The sequence below is a fragment of the Helicoverpa armigera genome, chromosome 7 (genome assembly GCF_030705265.1).
Source record: "Helicoverpa armigera isolate CAAS_96S chromosome 7, ASM3070526v1, whole genome shotgun sequence".
In the NCBI taxonomy this organism is placed as follows: domain Eukaryota; kingdom Metazoa; phylum Arthropoda; class Insecta; order Lepidoptera; family Noctuidae; genus Helicoverpa; species Helicoverpa armigera.
The window spans coordinates 7,152,841-7,171,043 of record NC_087126.1 but is presented as its reverse complement, the minus strand read 5'-3'; the positions used below and the strand labels follow the sequence as shown (position 1 = coordinate 7,171,043).

The following is an 18,203-nucleotide window of genomic DNA, read 5'->3' as shown; positions in this document are numbered from 1 at the left end:
GCCTATTGTAATGCGATCCACGCTCATGAAATTTCTTATTTTTAGAAAATGCTTACATGTGTATTTTTTTCTCGTATCATTGTACTTACCTATGATTTTTTATCTTAGTAAGAAAAGTGAGTGATTATAATTTTTCACGATAAAAAAGAAATTGTTCTCAAATCAATGTCTATAAGCGATTGGGACGAATTTATTATGCTTTTAAGTTTAAGGTTTTTTACTGGCATCGCTTTTAATTTTAATGTACCCAATAAGCCAATGTATACGTAAATTAATCAAAGATATTGAGCTTTACAAAAGAGAAATGGATTTGTAATTATACTATATCATTATGTAATTTATAGTTACAACTATGTATATACTGAATGTATATCTCTATTAATGGGCTCTCTACGTTGAATGTAATTACTTTGAAAGGTAATAACTAGTTTCTAGTTGCGTAGCAATTTCAAAGCTTTAATATACCTACGAATATAATTCAGAGATTGAAGTGAATTGCGGAATACCTAATATTAACCTAATTTACCTATCAATTAATATACCATCAACCAAGTCTAGTTAACTTCAGGAGTATGTGTATCTCAATACTCTTTATAACATGACTGTCACCATCTACTAGCCTTTTTCCATACATGAGCTTCCAGATTCCAGTCTAACCAGTTGCTGGTGTCTTTATGACGGCTAAGACAGTATAACATCAATTTATGAACATAAATAGGCCAGTACTACACTGGCACTTACTACGTGGATACGTCATTAAGAGAAAAATGAATTCGTGCCATTTATCGAAGTCGATATTTCAGATTCTTGCAAACCCATCTCCTGTATCCAGAAACGCTGACGAGACTATTATTCTTGTCCAATTTACAGCAAACAAAATCTCCATATCAAGTGGAACACTGTGTCAACGTCAAAGTCGTTCTTTTATATTGGACGCGAGATATGACGTTAGGTGGATCTCACACTGTTCGCATCAGGTTACGTTGCTGCAATAATTGCGCATGTGTCCGAGTATGTGTGTAGTATATTCGTGTTACAAAATACAGTACAGTATACAAATTAAAGTTTTTTTTTTGTAGTGGGATTTTATCGCTGTTATATTATATTATTTAATCGGATCCTTTTCTTACAGCATCCATTGTCACGGGCATACTGTGGGAAATCTTCAAATATTGTATCCCTGTGTCCCAAAGCCCAGTGTTGGTAGTGTGTGGTCCGCCTTTAGTGAGTGCAACTTTGTTTTACGCAGACAAAGTTGCAGCTTGATTGAGACAGTAATTTGTTTCATACTGAGTACTCCTATTATTGCTTACCTCTAAGTTATATTACGATCATAATATTATTATGAGTAGTTAGAAAGTAACTTTCTATGTCGGTATGTTAACGTTTAACATTGATATTGATGAATAAAGCGCTGTATGTTAAATCTTATTGGGTAACATAATAGTTATAGTAGTTTTTCTCGGATTTCCGTTGGTTTCCCACAATATTTTTATTCCCATTCCCAACAATAGACAGATAATGTAATTAATTATTCGGTTTACATACCTGCCACTCGTCCCTTTTGGGGGACAAGTTAAGCCCCCAGATCCTCACATTGGGGTACATTAGTCACAGTGAGCGTTGACGCTGATAAATGTGATACAAAAAATAGGGAAGGCCGGTGTTGTGATACCGTTTTTTGTTGTTATTTCTAAACTGAAAAAATAAAGGAAGTTCTCTGAGCAGAAGTCCAATACATTTTATTTTTCAACTGTCTGTATAATGTTTTTAAAGGGTAACTGGGTTGAGGAGGTCAGATAAGCAGTCGCTTCTTGTAAAGCACTTGTACTCAGCTGAGTCCGGTTAGACTGGAAGCCAACCCCAACGTAGTTGGGAAAAAAGGCTCGGAGGATGATGAGGTATAATGTTTTTTATGTATTATCAGCTCACAAAGCTATTCTCAAACTTACAAAGTTAAAAATATCATCTTACATTTGTCGGACAAAATCGAAATTATATACAAAACTGCCCACAACTTATAATAAGAATATTTTCAAGTTCAAAACAAATTGTTATTACGTGACATAACCAAATTTTTGATACAATTTACGCAATTAAACTGTTCTAACTAAATAGTCCGACGGGGATTCATTACAAAGATGCCAGCAACATTCTTCTTGGCTAATTAGAACAAACGATAGCCAATCTGTCTTAAACAGAACGACCTCGACCTTGTAATGTTTAGAAGGTCAAAGGTCACATAAAAATGAAAAGAAAAATTATAGAGCTTTTAATCTGATTAGATTTTATTTTTTGTTACTTTTTGTACTTAAACTTATTTTTATGAGAAATCGGATTTATGTCAATCTGGTAGGTAATCTGTTCTTAACTAAATGACCTAAGCTAGGTTTTTGGAATAAAAAAGTCTTTAAATTATATTTGTCCGTAGAGACCGATTACTTTCATAGTTTTTATCTTTGTGATTTTATAGGTCTGTTGTAAAAGAATAAGTTAATCAAAAAGTAAATAGATGTAGCTTTTATTTAGGCTATTATTTACCTATTGTACATATCTTATTAAAACACAGTTCATAAGTTGGTGGTTATAATTGCCATAGTATTCAAGGATTCTAACCACAGATCAAAAAATATAAACATGTATTTTTCTATGTTCTCATTAAATATTCAGTAGTGCATGTAATTGAACCCACACACTCTTACTATAGAGGTTGACGCTTTATTCATAATGTCACCACACCACAACTACCGAATTTAGAATAAAAAAAAACAATTACAACTTGAATATGATAGAATAAGATGACTCCAAAAACGCTCACCATTGACCCATATTATGACCCACATTTTGGCCTAGAGATCAAGCTAACTTATAACAAGGTAGATAGAATCAAGAAACATTAAGCATTCCTCGAAAGAACTAAGATTGTAGATTCTACGTCGCCTATGGAATATTATGGTGGCAATCCCATCAGTATGCAAGAAACGTTCCCTTTCAACGTTAATTATTACACGTACAAAGGAGTGGAAATTCATAATTAAGTTTGTATTCCCAGGGTAATTATAAGAACTTACATAGTGGAATTGTAGAGGAGACTTTAAGATTTGTTTTTTTATTTTCGCTATGTTATAACGTGACTATATTTTAGTAGCTTCCATCAGAAGTTTCACCAGCATCGACTCGGACAAAAAGTAGCCTATAGCTTTCCTTGATAAAGAGAATTTAATATTGAAAGATGTTTTCAAATCGTTTTAGTACTTCCCGAGCAAAAGCGCTCAGGCAAACAAACCAAGAAACTCTTAAGGTCTATTACATTAGTACAGAAAAATTTACCTTTATGAGCTCATTGCGTCCCATGGGAGCTACTGCCCGCACCAGGATATAATATAGCCTATGTTACTTGCAGATAATATAGCTTTGTAATGGTGAGAGAATAATTAAAATCGGTCCAGAAGTTTATGAGTTTTCCTCTTTATAATATTAGTATAGATAAAAACTTCTATTTCTTTGTGCAGGAACGTGATACTAGTAGTGGGGGACGGTATGAGCCTCACCACGGCCACTGCAGCCAGAATCCTCCGAGGTCAGAGACGAGGTCAGTCGGGAGAAGACACGGACTTAGCCTGGGATACCTTCCCGGCAGTCGCTTTGGCTAAGGTAACGTATTCTCATCTTTTATTTTATAATTTATTACTGGCCGTTTTCCCGCGGTTTCCCCCGCATCCCGTGGGAGCTACTGTACGCAACGGGATAAAATATAGCCTATGTTACTCGCAGATAATATAGCTTTCTAATGGTGAAAGAATACTTAAAGTCGGTCCAGTAGTTTTTGAGTTTATCCATTACAACCAAACAAACAAACAAAGTTTTCCTCTTTAAAAATAAAGATTAATTAGCTGATCCCCACAGTTCACTAACATCCAAGTAAGGACCATTTTCCTCAATCGGATAAAACAGTCAGTAGTAAACGTTATATGAGAAAAGTCTCCGGCTAGAACATTTGTGTAACAATTTATATCAGTTTCATTAGTTTCACCGTGAAACCTCGACAGACAGAATGACTTAATGGTCATGATTTCGTTATCAAAAGATAAACGCAAATTGAGTCCCACTTAGGTATACCAAAGACTGAGTGAATTGCTGAAAATTTTGCAACAGTCATACTTTTTGCAATACAAAATGTACAGTAAGTAAATAAAATGTTCGAAACATACATGAACATGACTCACAAAGTATAAATTCAGAACCGATATTGACTTCTTTCAACTTTATTCCAATTAAAGCTCCCTAAATGGATTACCACGAGTTTCCAACGTGCGAACGATCTCAAAAGTATCATGTTGAGTGCCAATTAAAAATTATTATCTCTCCTTTTGGATATTGCATGAATCGGATAGGCATTTTCTCTCGAAAACTACCGTTTTGTTTAAAGCAGTTATTATTTTGAAGATCTTGATATCTCGGAACCGATACTGATGCCCAAATGAGTATAATGTTATCGTAGTAATTGCTAGTCAGATTTTTTGAATTAATTTCAAACACCCATCCAGTGAACGACAATGTTAATTTCGCAAAATCTTTCATATCAACATAAACGCCATTATGCTTTGCGATTAAAAACGGTCAAGATTAACAACCATATTAATCCATATTACATAATCAAATACGATACAAAGTTTCCAAGGTCTCACAAGCATTACTGTACCAATTAAGTTCTCTTTGCTTACTTTAGAAACTGTAATAAAGCTTTGTTTTTATACGCAACGGTGCTCCATTACGTAAGCAGACTGTTATAATGAAGATTCAGTAAACACCAACATATTAATTTTTAATGAGTGTAAATAGAGCTGTTTGTAACATAACACTACGCTAGTTTACGTAGACGGATTAAACAGAAATCTAACAATCAATACTGAATAATAAAGCAAGTTAGAATTGGCTTCGGCCCTAAGAAATTCTGTAAAAATTATAGGATGAAATGGAACCTACTTAGCAATCTAATTATGTAAATTACTTAAATAAACTTGACAACTTAATATATCCCAAAAATAATCTAAAGCGAAAAGTCTCATCCAGATGAACATAATATTATATCGTACTCCCAAAATTCTGATTACATCTATAGACGACAAGATTTTTATTTCTTCTCATATCTTCATGAATAGAATTATATATTGGCCTTGGATGTATATTTGAGAAGTATTTCTCTCATTTTAAGTACTTGATTCTTTATGCAAAATACAAAACCTTCCAAGATTTTCCACTCTTAGCAAAATCAGCCAGTGTGAAAGCAGTGTCAGTCGATCAAATTCATTCCGCTTTACGACAGTTGTACCAACGTAAAAAATCTACATGCATAATACACAATATCATCTAATCTTCGACAACATGGAAAAACAATGAATATAAGGCAGCGTTTTGTTTTCATACGCCTTTTATTACTCAGTAGGTATTGCTAATTTTTCCAGTCAATTTTCGGAGGACATTTTTGTATTCTCCATTCCCGTTTAATTTTCTTTTTATTTGTGTTGTTGTGAATGTTTTTCAAGATAATCAGCTCTAATTTGAAACATTCACATACTTCCTTTTCCGAAAATTATCATACTTTTTACGTAGCATTACTTTCAGAACTGTTTAGTTAATAAAGCCGTTTTCGGCATTTAAAGGCTCTCTCTCACTCACGACATAGTAGTTATTATTCAGCAAAATGAATGACGGTGAAATATTCAAATCACAAGATGTACACCATACGATCCTTAATTCAGCCAAGTTATACTTTACGTATCGAAAGCATTAACTTACAATTCGAAATTAGCACTTTGATAATACAGTACTGAGTCGAATCAATATTGCGGGGATTGAGTATTACAGATTACAGCATTATCGTTACAAACTCATACTCTGTTGCGGTGTTTGAGGGAAACCAAAGCGTTGGATATTTTCGAGAATACACACATAGTTGCAGCTTCCCAGTTTTCTCAACATAGTAACCTACATTCTTTTGTTTACATACACGCGCTTCGAAGCAATCAAGCGATGAGAATTCTCTTCTTATATTTCCACATAAGCAGTTATTGCCATATGCCTTCCGGCATGAGAGTATCCCATTGTTTTTTATGTGTGTCGTAAGCTATTAAAGGATTATACTGAGACTTTAGCTACCTGCGAACAAATAACATTCATTGTGAATATCCGCCCCATGTGTGTTTTTGTGATAACAATTTCGACGCATAAGTTGCAAAAATACTTCAAGTGATGCAGTATAATTTTATCAACAGGAACAATATGTGAAGTACTTAACTTAGAATATGATCAGCTATATCCTCTTCTTATAATAGATACCCAGTAAATTCCAAAGTTTAACTGTTTGTTACTCGGATTTCAATCGGTGATATCGTGATTCAAGTGATTTCTAGAGATAATTATTACCTACTATACTCCATTCAAAATAACATTAGAAATTTAAGTAAACCTTTTTTACTGTTTGTTCAACCGATTTTGACTTCTATTGCGTTAGTAGTATGATTAATGGCGGCTGCAGTAAATACTTGGTATTGTAACCACTATTTTGCATTCAATTCCGTTCTTTTGTCTACGGAATAGAAGTCAAAATCGGTTGAACAAGCAGTAAAAAAGGTTTACTTAAATTTCTAATGTTATTTTGAATGGAGTATAGGTGCTAGAATTGAGTAATATAACTAGCGAACATTGAGTTATCCTCAAAGGAATAAGACATAGGCTCTCAAACAATAGTTTGTTTAAAAAAAAATAACAATAAGTTTTTTTTTGCCATCAGACTTATAACATAGACGCCCAAACTGGGGAGTCTTCAGCGTGTGCCACCGCGCTTCTTTGTGGCGTGAAGGCGAGGTACGAAACTTTGGGCCTGGACGCTGGCGGCAGGTTCAACAGCTGTGCTTCGACTATAAACTCTAAAGTCTCGTCGCTAGTTGACTGGGCACATGAAGCCGGTGAGTACGATTGTTCTGATGTAAATAAGGTTCAATTTGCATTGAGAGGGCATTAGACGTGGCGAGCTGTCATGTCGCCGCGAGCGCTGCCCTTTTGGTTTTGCGTGTGAATATCTTGAATGCTCTTGACATTTGATGCGCTTTCACCACCTTCTCTAAAACTATTTATATTTCCATTTACCAATTTCACTAACCATCATCATTATTATAAATAAGATTTGAATAAGAAAACTCTTGAATATGTCTCAAAAACTCAACAGTCATCAAACTACAGAGACAAAACTTCGTCTCAGAATAATTTACGTAATTCAACACTGCAATACCAATTTCAAAATCTTAATTCTGGTAAATTGCACCGCCAATAAATTACAGTAGCAATAAATGCTGGCTAAGTCGTCGAAATTAACCTTATTATACCGTGAATAACTGCGAACAGTAATTAACAATGTCAGCAAAGATTTAGTTAAGCTATTTCTAAGCCGGGGTCACGTAGTGGATACCGGCCTTATAATCTGTACAGTCGATACCATTGGGGTGAATAAATAGCCTGCTATAAAGAACTAGCTTTTGCCCGCGACTTCGTTCGCATGGAATAGTGACTTCCGGCATATTTTTGGTTTGACCAATAGATGGCGCTATATGTCCGGAATAAATTTTATTTTTTATTTTTATATATATTTTTTTCAATAAAAACTATCCTATGTCCTTTCTCAAGTTCCAAACTATGTCTGTACCAAATTTCACACAAATCGGTTCAGTAGTTTAGGCGTGAAGAAAAGACAGACAGACAGACAGACAGACGGACAGACAGACAGAGTTACTTTCACATTTATAATATTAGTTAGGATATAGATGACTTACTCCAACTTTCACAGTGAAACGTTGTACCTATACAAATAAATAAGGATTCTTTCTTTATATGTGTGTATATTATTATCAATATGGAACATTGTTTGTTAAATAAAAGTAACATCAATAACGCAATAGGCATTCACATATGTTTTTGTCACAAACATCAAAGATTTTCATAGAAATCTTTTCAATTTACATTTTTAGATAGAATCGGACAGTGAGACATATTTTAAACCTGACCTACTTATTCATTGGGAAAGATATTTTATTTGTATTATCTTTGTACTGTTGATATTTTCAAACTACTTAGCTATTTCACGTGGTTTTGCACGCACACCGTGGAAACTACTTTTACGAGCCTTCAGTGTAAAAATGCATAGTATAAATATAAAATATATGTCGGAGACGGTCATTAGTACGGACACTAAACGAGACGCAAGCGCGCCATCTGGTGGCGTTTCCGGTGAAACAACATTTTGGCGCGCTTGGCAGAGTCGTGGTGGTCAGCGTGGCGTCGACGGAGCTCAGTCTTCGTTGAGTCGTCGTGTTGCACACATCTCGAAACTGCCCTACGTCACGTCTAGTGTACCTAGTGTTATTGCCTAGTGTTGTAGTACCGTTGTAGATCCATATTGTAAAGTGTCTTTTGAAATTAAAGTGTAAAGGTTCTTCTAACCTAACAGACAGACATGTGTTGCTGGGGAGTTTGTTCCGCCACTTCTTCTCCCCAGCCAAAACACATAGGAAGTGGCGAAAGGCGGGCGTTTTGGGGGCTGTCTTTTGTTGTGACTAATTTGAATAAACGTTTTTTTGAGTTTCGAGTTCTTTTGAGTTATCTCTTTGTACGATTACCCTAACTGATGTCGGACAATAGTGCCATCCTGATGTTTCACCCCTCCGACATATATTTATGATTTGTTAACATAATACATTGATAAAAGAATAATTATAAAAAGATAATGTTCATCAATCAAAAGTTTAATTTGTAATGATTTAAATAATTTGATGAAAGGTTCTGAGAAGTTGGAATTTAAACCAATTCTGATAATACTCCAGTCACGTTATTAAAATCATGAAAGCCAGTTTATATTGTTTATCATTCCAAAATTGATTTACCTAGAAGTGTACATTGTGATCAGCAGTAGACGGCAATTTATTTACTGATATGTTCCGATGTTTTTTTATTTATTTGTTTGATTTGCACGACTTCAAAAGTCAATTACATAAATCAAGGTAAAGATTTCTTACAAAGGAAACTTAAAAATAAAGAAAATATTAAAAATAACATAGAAATTCAAAATATGATGATGATGATAATAATACACTGTTCACGTAGTTACTCATGGTATCAAAATCGTATTTTTTTATTACAATAGTCGGTACCTACTTTGCAAAGACAAATGGCGTTACCTGGATACATGAAGCAGTTCTGGCAGGACACAATACCTACAGCTGGTTATCGATAAATTCTCAATTTGGAATGTCTACAGAGTATGGCAAATTGTCGCATCGGTAAAATATAGGTGCATTGGTAACGTCAAGCGCCATTGTGCGAAGTATTCGCTTCGATGGACTACCATTCAATGGAAAGTGAGCGAACGTATCGAGACTGTATTACAACGATACATCGATATGCTGTGTGTTACATCACTGGCTCTGAAGATAATGTTCTATTATGACGGTTCGATATCGAGTATTCAATTGTTCTGTATCTGTTGTTATTTTCGATTTGTATTAAAAACGTATAGAAATACAAGCTTCCTCCCGCGGCTTCGCCCGCGTAGAGTTCGGTTATATCGCGTTTCCAAGAGAATTCTTCAAAAGTCCGGGATAAAAACTATCCTATGTTATTTCTCAAGGTCAACTCTAACTCTGTACCAAATATTATTAAAATCAGGTCAGTGGTTTAGACGTGAAAGCGTAACAGACAGACAGAGTTACTTTCGCATTTATAATATTAGTCGGGATAAAAACTAGAAATATTGTGTGCAAAGTTTTTACCTATTTGCTTAATGTTTAGCAAGTCAATTTCAAAAACTGACTCCATAAAACAAAACGGAGCAATCCTTTAGAATCCATCTTGCCATTTATAAAACAAAAAAGATAACAGATTATAATAAACCTGAGAAAAAGCGCGTATAAATTTCACATTTTATTACTAAAACCTAACCTTCAGCGTTTAACTCCGTCAAGCATATTCTTCGCAAACTCTTCAGATCATAATCATAAACATAAAAACGTCTGAAAGCAAAGTTTATGTTTTATAAACTGTATGTCATCAACCAAATAGGCTTTTTAAAGTTCATGGTTAAAGCTTCTTAAAATATTCAGTAATTTTCACTTTACATTTTTGCATTTAATATTTTTGAATTGTTCAGCTTATTTAGGCGAAAATTAAGCGATACAGATTTTTCTGCATTATTTGGTTTTTGCCTCGCTTTTTGTTTTGCGGTAGATTAACTACAAGTTTTTATCTTTAACGAGTTCAACGTTGTTATACTTACGCTTTTATAATTTCATCTAAAAGCGATAGTGCGACCAATTGAAATTACTTCGTCTTCAAACATACTTCATTCATATTCTGAACCTCAAAAACGTTAGTTTAATTTCTGAGCTGTCGCGTTAGGGTAAACCCTGTATTGATAATTTAAGGTATTCTAAATACACATATAATGATACCTACATGATATTATTTTTCATCACAATCCTCTTTAACCCGTCCAGGAAAATCCAGCGGCATAGTAACAACAGCGCGGATAACGCACGCGACACCTGCAGCGTTGTACGCGCACGCGCCGTCAAGATACTGGGAAGATGACAGCCGGGTCCCCCCCACTGTGAGGAAAGATTGCAAGGATATCGCCATGCAGTTAGTAGAGAATGAACCTGGAAGAAGTATAAATGTAAGTAGGCTATTATTTTAAACAGATCTGTAAACGATGAATGGTCTCAATTGTTTTCTAAAAAAATTACTGACTTCCCAAAAGGACGAGGTTGTCACTTATTTTTTTTATGTTAAAAAGAAAATGTCATGTAGCTTAAGTAGGTATTACGGCAAGCTAATTGCAATTAAAGTAGGACAATATATAGGTTAAAGAAACTAATATCTTACACAACCTTACATAGCAGGGAGTTGGGTCCTTACCATTTTTTAAAGACACATAATATGTAGTTAATTCTAGAAAAATACATTTGCATCAAAGCAAGCACTAAGGACTTTTATATAATCTCTATTCATTTTTATTCAAAATGCACGCTAATTCCTTTTTATAAAATTCATATCAACAAAAACATTTCGAAAACAAAATACAGCACAATGTTTTATTAAATTAAGCTTAAGGGCTAAAACTTGCAATGCTCAAGATAGGGAGAGTTTTCCCTTGAATTTTTAAAAGGTACAGAAGTACGAATCTCTTATTTTTATTAATAGCTCTCGGGGGATGAATTAAAATTGTATAGCGAATCGTACTTAAGCCCTTTTGTAAATTAGTCACTGTGGTTAATTTGTACGGTACTTAAGTGTTTGGATTATCAGTAGGTATTATAAAGAAGGCTCTGTTGAGCATTTTTATTATTTTAGGTAAAATTTATGATGACGTTAATGATCTGATGCATTTTACTAAAGAACGATTATGGACAGTTTAGATTAGGGACTCGAAAATAATCAGTAGGGAATTCGAAATGTTTTAAGCGACGGGGATTGGGTAGATAATCCTTCTGAGAGATCACAGTATCACAAGGTAAACGGAAAAGACGGAGCAGAAATTTTAATATTATGAAGTCTTTAGTAATATTTTACGGAATAAAATTCGCACTTTTTCACTGTTAATGCTGTGTATGTGTGGTTTATTCGCGTTTTTACTATATTTGATACTCAAATAATAAAATTGATTTAAATATACAAAATCTACGTGAATTCTCAATAACCGTATTACGGAAATGTTTTTCCAAAAATGATCTCCGAATTTCATAATAACCGAATTTAAGTAACTGTTCACATAAAAAATATTCATGGAAATGTTAATATGAAACTCAGTTAAATGCAAATGAAATAAGCAACAATAACAATACAGTTTCTTGGTGGAATTTAATCAAATTTTATGAAATGCTGAATAGCATTTCTGACTTTGAGGACGTGACCGCCTTCAGCTGCTTTGTACCAATCTGCATTGCTTACAATAAAACGGAAAATTAACCATTATATTTCCAGTATTTCCTTCACTTCTTACCAAACAAATGAAAGAAATTCTGAAAAATATTCCACCAAGGGGATTCATAATTTTCACATAATAGTCCTTTGTTATTTCCAATGTAATATTATGATACTTATAAGCTTTCTATGAAGTCAATATTAAGTCCAAGCTAAAGTATTTTAGATCGCGCCATTTCTGAATATTAGATTTCCAACGAAACTTAGAACCTATTTGGAATTATACCGGCTTCATTTAATCGAATTGTTTAGAACATATAATAATCTAACTATTCACATTATTTACCTAACTTATGTTATTCTCTTATAAAGATACCTTTCGGGTTCTGTAATCTCAGACAATACAATTTCTATTGTATTTGGATCCACATTCATAGCACACAAAGGGTTAATTTTAGCTACTCTACAATATTACCACATGCTTCTTAATTATTAATTACCGAAAAGAGTTCTGATTACATGATAATATTCCCGAAGATTATTTTGACGAATCTTTTGTCTGTTATCAGGTAATTATGGGTGGAGGAAGAAGACATTTTCTACCTACTGTAACCCCAGATCCTGAACATCCGAACCGTGAAGGAAGAAGATTAGATGGAAGAAATTTAGCTGAGGATTGGGCGAGAGAAAAGAAAAGGCGGCGATTGCGAGCTCAATACATACACTCAAGAGAACAACTCGCAAAATTGGATCCACGAACAGTGGATTATTTGTTAGGTAAGTCAACGAGAGCGTTACTTTTGATATATTGTCTTACACACTGAAGCGACGCGACCTTTGCAGATCTCATACTCGCAATGTTCACATCGCAATGACGTCAATTGAAGATTGAATACAATTTCCATTGAATAATAAAAACTAAGAATAGTATAAAAATGTATCTAGGATCTTGAACTTTGAACTATCTCACCCATGTACACTTAATCAAGTTCCATTATCCGGTAATTGCGAATTTAATGTCCAAACAAAATGTTGAATTTATACATTTTCGGAATAGAGACCATCCATAAACTACAGCCATATCAAAGCTGATATATACATAATATAGGTATTGTATACCCGTTAAAATCCTTGAAGGAATTTTGATGAAGATATTCGTGCAGATGGACGTTGAAATCCTAAAAGCGTTCCTCTATTCAAAACCATTTGACCTGAAGATTCCATTTTAAGTACTATGCAAACGTGTCTGCATCCACTATGCATTTCAATAAGTGCGAAAATCGATTCTCTAGAGCTTGAATCGGTTGGTTAGAGTCTCAACCATTTTGGGGGATATCGCTCGATCAATACAGTTTTAAGCTCAACATGTCTTCCGCAAGAAGATTAAGCCAAACTTTGTAGACACAACATCTGCTCCCAATACTTTGTCATCGGATACCAAAACTTAAGTGGAAGAAAATAGGCAAGAAGCCTAATACTATCGATGTATTCTGATCTACATAATTCAAGGGAAGGTCACAATACCAAGTGAAATATGGCCGCAGTGTAATGGGCGGGTAGCTGATAGCCACGCAAAAGTCAATCATATTGCCAATGTCTGTTTATAAGATATGAATGAGGATATAAATTATGGTTTTCGATACAGTATACGTTCTGGCTGAAATGTGGGAACATAAAAAGAGCCGAAGGGTGGCCGGAGCTCTTTCGATATTGAAAATATGTTCGTTTATTTTCGTCGCACCGAAACTGTGTTAATCACAACCTATAAAGAAAAATATTTTGCCAGAAACTAGAGGCATGTTTTTTTGGTTTTATTCAGGCAGCATGATTACGTTTTTCATTCGGGAGTGATATTACTTTCTGTAAAAGTTTCTCTAAAATATTTTAAATAACATATCTAGGGTTCCGAAATAGTTACCTCGTAAATAATAGAAATATGACAAATGCTTCCGTGTTATTATGTAGTGCAAATAAAATATTACTCGTATTAAACTTTAACTTCCGGGAAAACTACCCAAAACTCGTTATAATGTCTTTAAATTATGGCTTAAAGCGTCAGTTCAAGAGCCATTACTTTTATGAAACGGCGTTTTTATACAAATTTTCTAAAACGCCTCACCTACCGGTTGGATTATTTAAGAAACTGGGCCCTTTTGTGTGTTTTGTTGGGTTTGTTTAAGGGTTAAAGCTTACTCAGCAATTTGAGTGCCCACAAAGCCTGTTTCGGGTGACCCCCATTTTAAGCCCGTACACAATGAAGGAATATAAATTAAAAGGTTCAAATTAACCGTTAGTTGAACTAGCTGTGTTTAATTTGCTTTAGTTGTCGTAGATGTTTGTTACAGAATTTAATATTGAACTAGAAGGCCTTTATATCAAGATAAATTACAATTTGCTGAGTTTATCATTGAAAAGATTGCTAGAGATTAGGGAATTTTAATTACAATTGGACGTGACAAGTACTAAATTGTACTATTGTGTATTTCATTCAACTATTCAGATTCTTAAAAATAAAAACGTTATTCATAAAGCCAGAAACCTCTAAATAAAACTCAGAAACCCAATTGGCGCTTTGTTAAATTACAACCTTACAACAGATTACACGGCAATCCCAAATTTTGAACAGTACCTAACTTTTCTCGGTTACGCAAAAGATCAGGAAACGATAAATGTAATGAATTTCTCGTGAAAAATTAATAAGGGGAGACAACAGGAGTGTGGAAGTCAGCATTTGGTTTAAGAAAACTCCGGCCAAAATGTTTCCGGTCCCTCTGTGGAGTTTATGAAATATTTACGTTCGCCCAGATTACATTTACCGAGTTTACATTATGATCAGTGCGGCCTGTTGGTAATCCCATTTGAATCCTTTTTAATCTCACCCGCCCCACATAAAGTAGCATTTGCATTTCAAATGCGGATTATGTTGTTACCAACATCCTTAATTCAAAAATTGTATTGTTAACCACGCTTCTTAGTATTTAATTGCATCTGTCACCCGCAAATTTTTGGGTTACATACGATATTAGATGAATTTATCAGCGCTAAGGGAGTCCTTTTAAATTAGACAGTACTTCACTGGAGACCAAAACAAGCTCATAAGTATGCCTGTATATTTTTTAACAAAAAATTATATGTTAATTTGCAAACTCGACAAACAGAGCACGACGGGTGACGATTCTTCGCACATTTTTTTATTTTTAATTTATTCCGGATCTGAAAGGACCCCTCGTTTTTTATTAAGTTAATGATTTTGCCTTTTTGAGTAGACAATTCAGAGGCATCGAGCATTCTCTCGTTGAAACTGAAGTTGGATATTGAAACGGCCATGGCAGCAAATTACAAAATTAAATTACTGCTCTGAAATGTCCTGTTACGGTATTTTTATGTCCATTTCAGTGAAATTATTTACTTCAAAAGGACAATTGTAATATGTAGATGTAGGTATAATATTATGTTTTTTTAATATGCAGGTCTGTTCGAATACTCGCACATGGAGTTTAACGCGGAGCGAGGGGCGGTAGCGGACGCGGAAGAGGGGGCGAGTGCGACTTCTGCTGTGAAAGCGGACGATCCGTCCTTGGCCGATATGACACGCGCCGCCTTGTCAATTTTGACTAAAAACGACAAAGGATTTTTTCTACTTATTGAAGGCAAGATATTTTTTTCATTTTGTATTTTGTTGGATACTTACTATCTGTAGGTACTTTGATCATTCAATGTCACGAATTTTATTAGAGTTGCGAGTACAAAGATCGTATTCCTTGAAAATGTTCATTGTCCTATTTGTCTGAGTGAATTGTAGTACAAGTTGTGTTTTAATGTTCATGTTTTCGTACGTAGGTGGACGAATAGACCATGCTCATCACTACAACAATCCATATAGAGCTCTTGACGAGACTTTGGAGTTAGAAACCGCACTGTTGGCAGCATTAGAGAGGGTTAATCCTGCTGAAACTTTGATCGTAGTCACCGCCGATCACGGTCATGTAATGACTTTTGGCGGGCAGGCCACGCCGAGAGGACACCCCGTTTTAGGTAACAGAAAATTCAAATACATTTAACTTTCTTCAAGCCAATTTTCTATTTAATAATAAAGTTGAAATGTGTGTAACGGGAAGCCAAATGTATCGAGACATTTGGCAGAGAGTACAAAAGTTGCTAATTGAAGTCGTGTGCCAAACATTTTCGTTTACATGATGTTCTCTAAACCACAGTAATAGCTATTGGCTTTCATTTGAAATTGCAGCTTAGAGTTCTTAAAATTAATTAAACAATGTTTTAACTTCAAGGATTTTTGGCTTTGAAAGAATTTACTTAGAGATTTGTTTTCTATTTTACTCCGAAGTTTCGAAATTCATTGTGTGTTTTAAGGTGCGGATACGGTGGTGTCAGATATTGACGGTCTGCGATATACCACTCTTCTTTACGGTACTGGACCTGGGCATTCAGAACCCAGGGCTTTGCCACTAAATACTACAGCATCGGCTGCTGCTTCGGCTGATGCTGTTCATGCAGCTGCTGTTCCTAGGCAGTGGGCAACCCATGGTGGAGAAGATGTGCCTATTTATGCTTTAGGTATTTATTTAATTGTATATCAAGAAACATATTTGTACACATTTTTTTGAAGCGACTTTAGCATTAATAATTTGTTGTAAATCAGGTCCAATGGCGACGATACTATTCGCTGGAGTAGTGGAGCAGAGCTACATTCCTCACGCGATAGCGTATGCTGCGTGCATCGGACACCAATCCCGAAGGTGTCAAGAAAAAGTCAACTTTACTCAACCACCGGTAAGTCCAAACAAATATAAATCACTTAATGAAAACCATAGCATTATATACATACCTACTTACAAAACAACTTGTGGACAAAAGAAAGTTTGAAGGAAAACAAGTTTTTGACTATTATGTAGATGTTTTGTGCCAACAAGACACTGTTGTCTCCAAACAAAATGCCACTTATTTTCTATTTGATAAATAAATCTTTGCCTAATAATGCAAAAACTTTATTGGCGTCGAATAAATTAAGTAGGTAAACCACGGGGTGAATGACGCCATTATCTTTTTTTTAGCAGGAAAAGCCTCCGAACTGCGTGCCTCCAGAAGTGAGCAGCGTTTCGGCCGCGGACGAAACAAGGAATGACGGTTCCAGCGGTCGTCGCATTGTTGTTGCGTCAAGTGTCATGGCGGACGAGCGCGCGCCACGGTCGTCCGCCCCGCTAATCGCTCCGCTTATCACATCGCGCAACCTTATGTCAAGGCTAATCGAATACGTCACCCGCCTAACTTTTGTATTATTTGTTGTTAAATTATAAGCTAAAATCTAAGTGTAAATATTAAAATATAAAAACAGTACAATTGGGAAGATTTGCTGTGTACTGCCTCTAAGTGTAAATTTATCAAAATTATAAGTGATCCAATTTGTACATGATACGAAAAATGTAAATACCTACTTTGATTGGATTGTAAATAAAATAGTACAATTGTAAATATAAAAAGTTAAGTGACAATTGATATATTTAGTCTCATCATTAAATGGATTTTTAAAAGATGCTGTTGGTTTATCTTTTTCTTCCAGGAAACTGGAAAACTGTACGATTTCAAAGACATAGGATTAATCTTTTCTATCGGGCAGTTCTATGAGCCGGTAAATGTAACTCAATCAAGTAAATTGGCTTTCACCCCGCTTAACTCAATAAGAAATGAAGCGAAGAATAAAAGAGGTCTACATTTAACACTTCTATTGTTTACGATACAATAAATGCAATCTCTAATTTAACACTTCTATTGTTTACGATACAATAAATGCAATCTCTAATTTAACACTTCTATTGTTTACGATACAATAAATGCAATCTCTAATTTAACACTTCTATTGTTTACGATACAATAAATGCAATCTCTAATTTTATTAAGATGTTAGTTCATGGTGTGCTCTTAGAACAACTTTTTTGTGGAAATCATAGGCAGTGGTCTTATGAAAAAAATTGATACAGAAGAACTTGAGAGTCAGTAGACGTGTAAAATGGTTTCATATGCCTTATGTATTTGGCAAAAATGTTTATTAACATAAACACATTCTTAAATTTCCGATTGCTGTACAATAAAGAGCGTTAAATTCCATCTTACAATTGGTAGGGTTGTCACAAAGCGCGATAACGCAATAGTAACACCGAAATAGACGTGACAGCTTTTGTGGCGCTTTCAGCGTAACTCGTGTCGCTTTGTTCCAA

At 34.7% G+C, this 18,203-nt stretch overlaps 1 protein-coding gene across 2 annotated transcripts in view; it reads left to right on the top strand.

Annotated features, from left to right (window-relative positions):
* LOC110377502 (alkaline phosphatase) overlaps nucleotides 1–17,521 on the top strand; it is an 89,520-nt gene extending 71,999 nt beyond the window's left edge. The window contains exons 6-14 of one of the 2 annotated variants that reach the window (XM_021336428.3): nucleotides 3,513–3,654; nucleotides 6,794–6,968; nucleotides 10,545–10,723; nucleotides 12,540–12,747; nucleotides 15,441–15,620; nucleotides 15,811–16,005; nucleotides 16,342–16,545; nucleotides 16,631–16,761; nucleotides 17,046–17,521. In XM_021336428.3, coding sequence (XP_021192103.3) covers nucleotides 3,513–3,654; nucleotides 6,794–6,968; nucleotides 10,545–10,723; nucleotides 12,540–12,747; nucleotides 15,441–15,620; nucleotides 15,811–16,005; nucleotides 16,342–16,545; nucleotides 16,631–16,761; nucleotides 17,046–17,285 — 1,654 coding nt within the window. In that variant the 3' untranslated portion in view covers nucleotides 17,286–17,521. Of the gene's footprint in view, nucleotides 1–3,512; nucleotides 3,655–6,793; nucleotides 6,969–10,544; nucleotides 10,724–12,539; nucleotides 12,748–15,440; nucleotides 15,621–15,810; nucleotides 16,006–16,341; nucleotides 16,546–16,630; nucleotides 16,762–17,042 lie in introns of both variants that reach the window. The other variant, XM_021336427.3, reaches the window with a different exon arrangement.
* The last annotated feature ends 682 nt before the right edge of the window (nucleotides 17,522–18,203 follow it).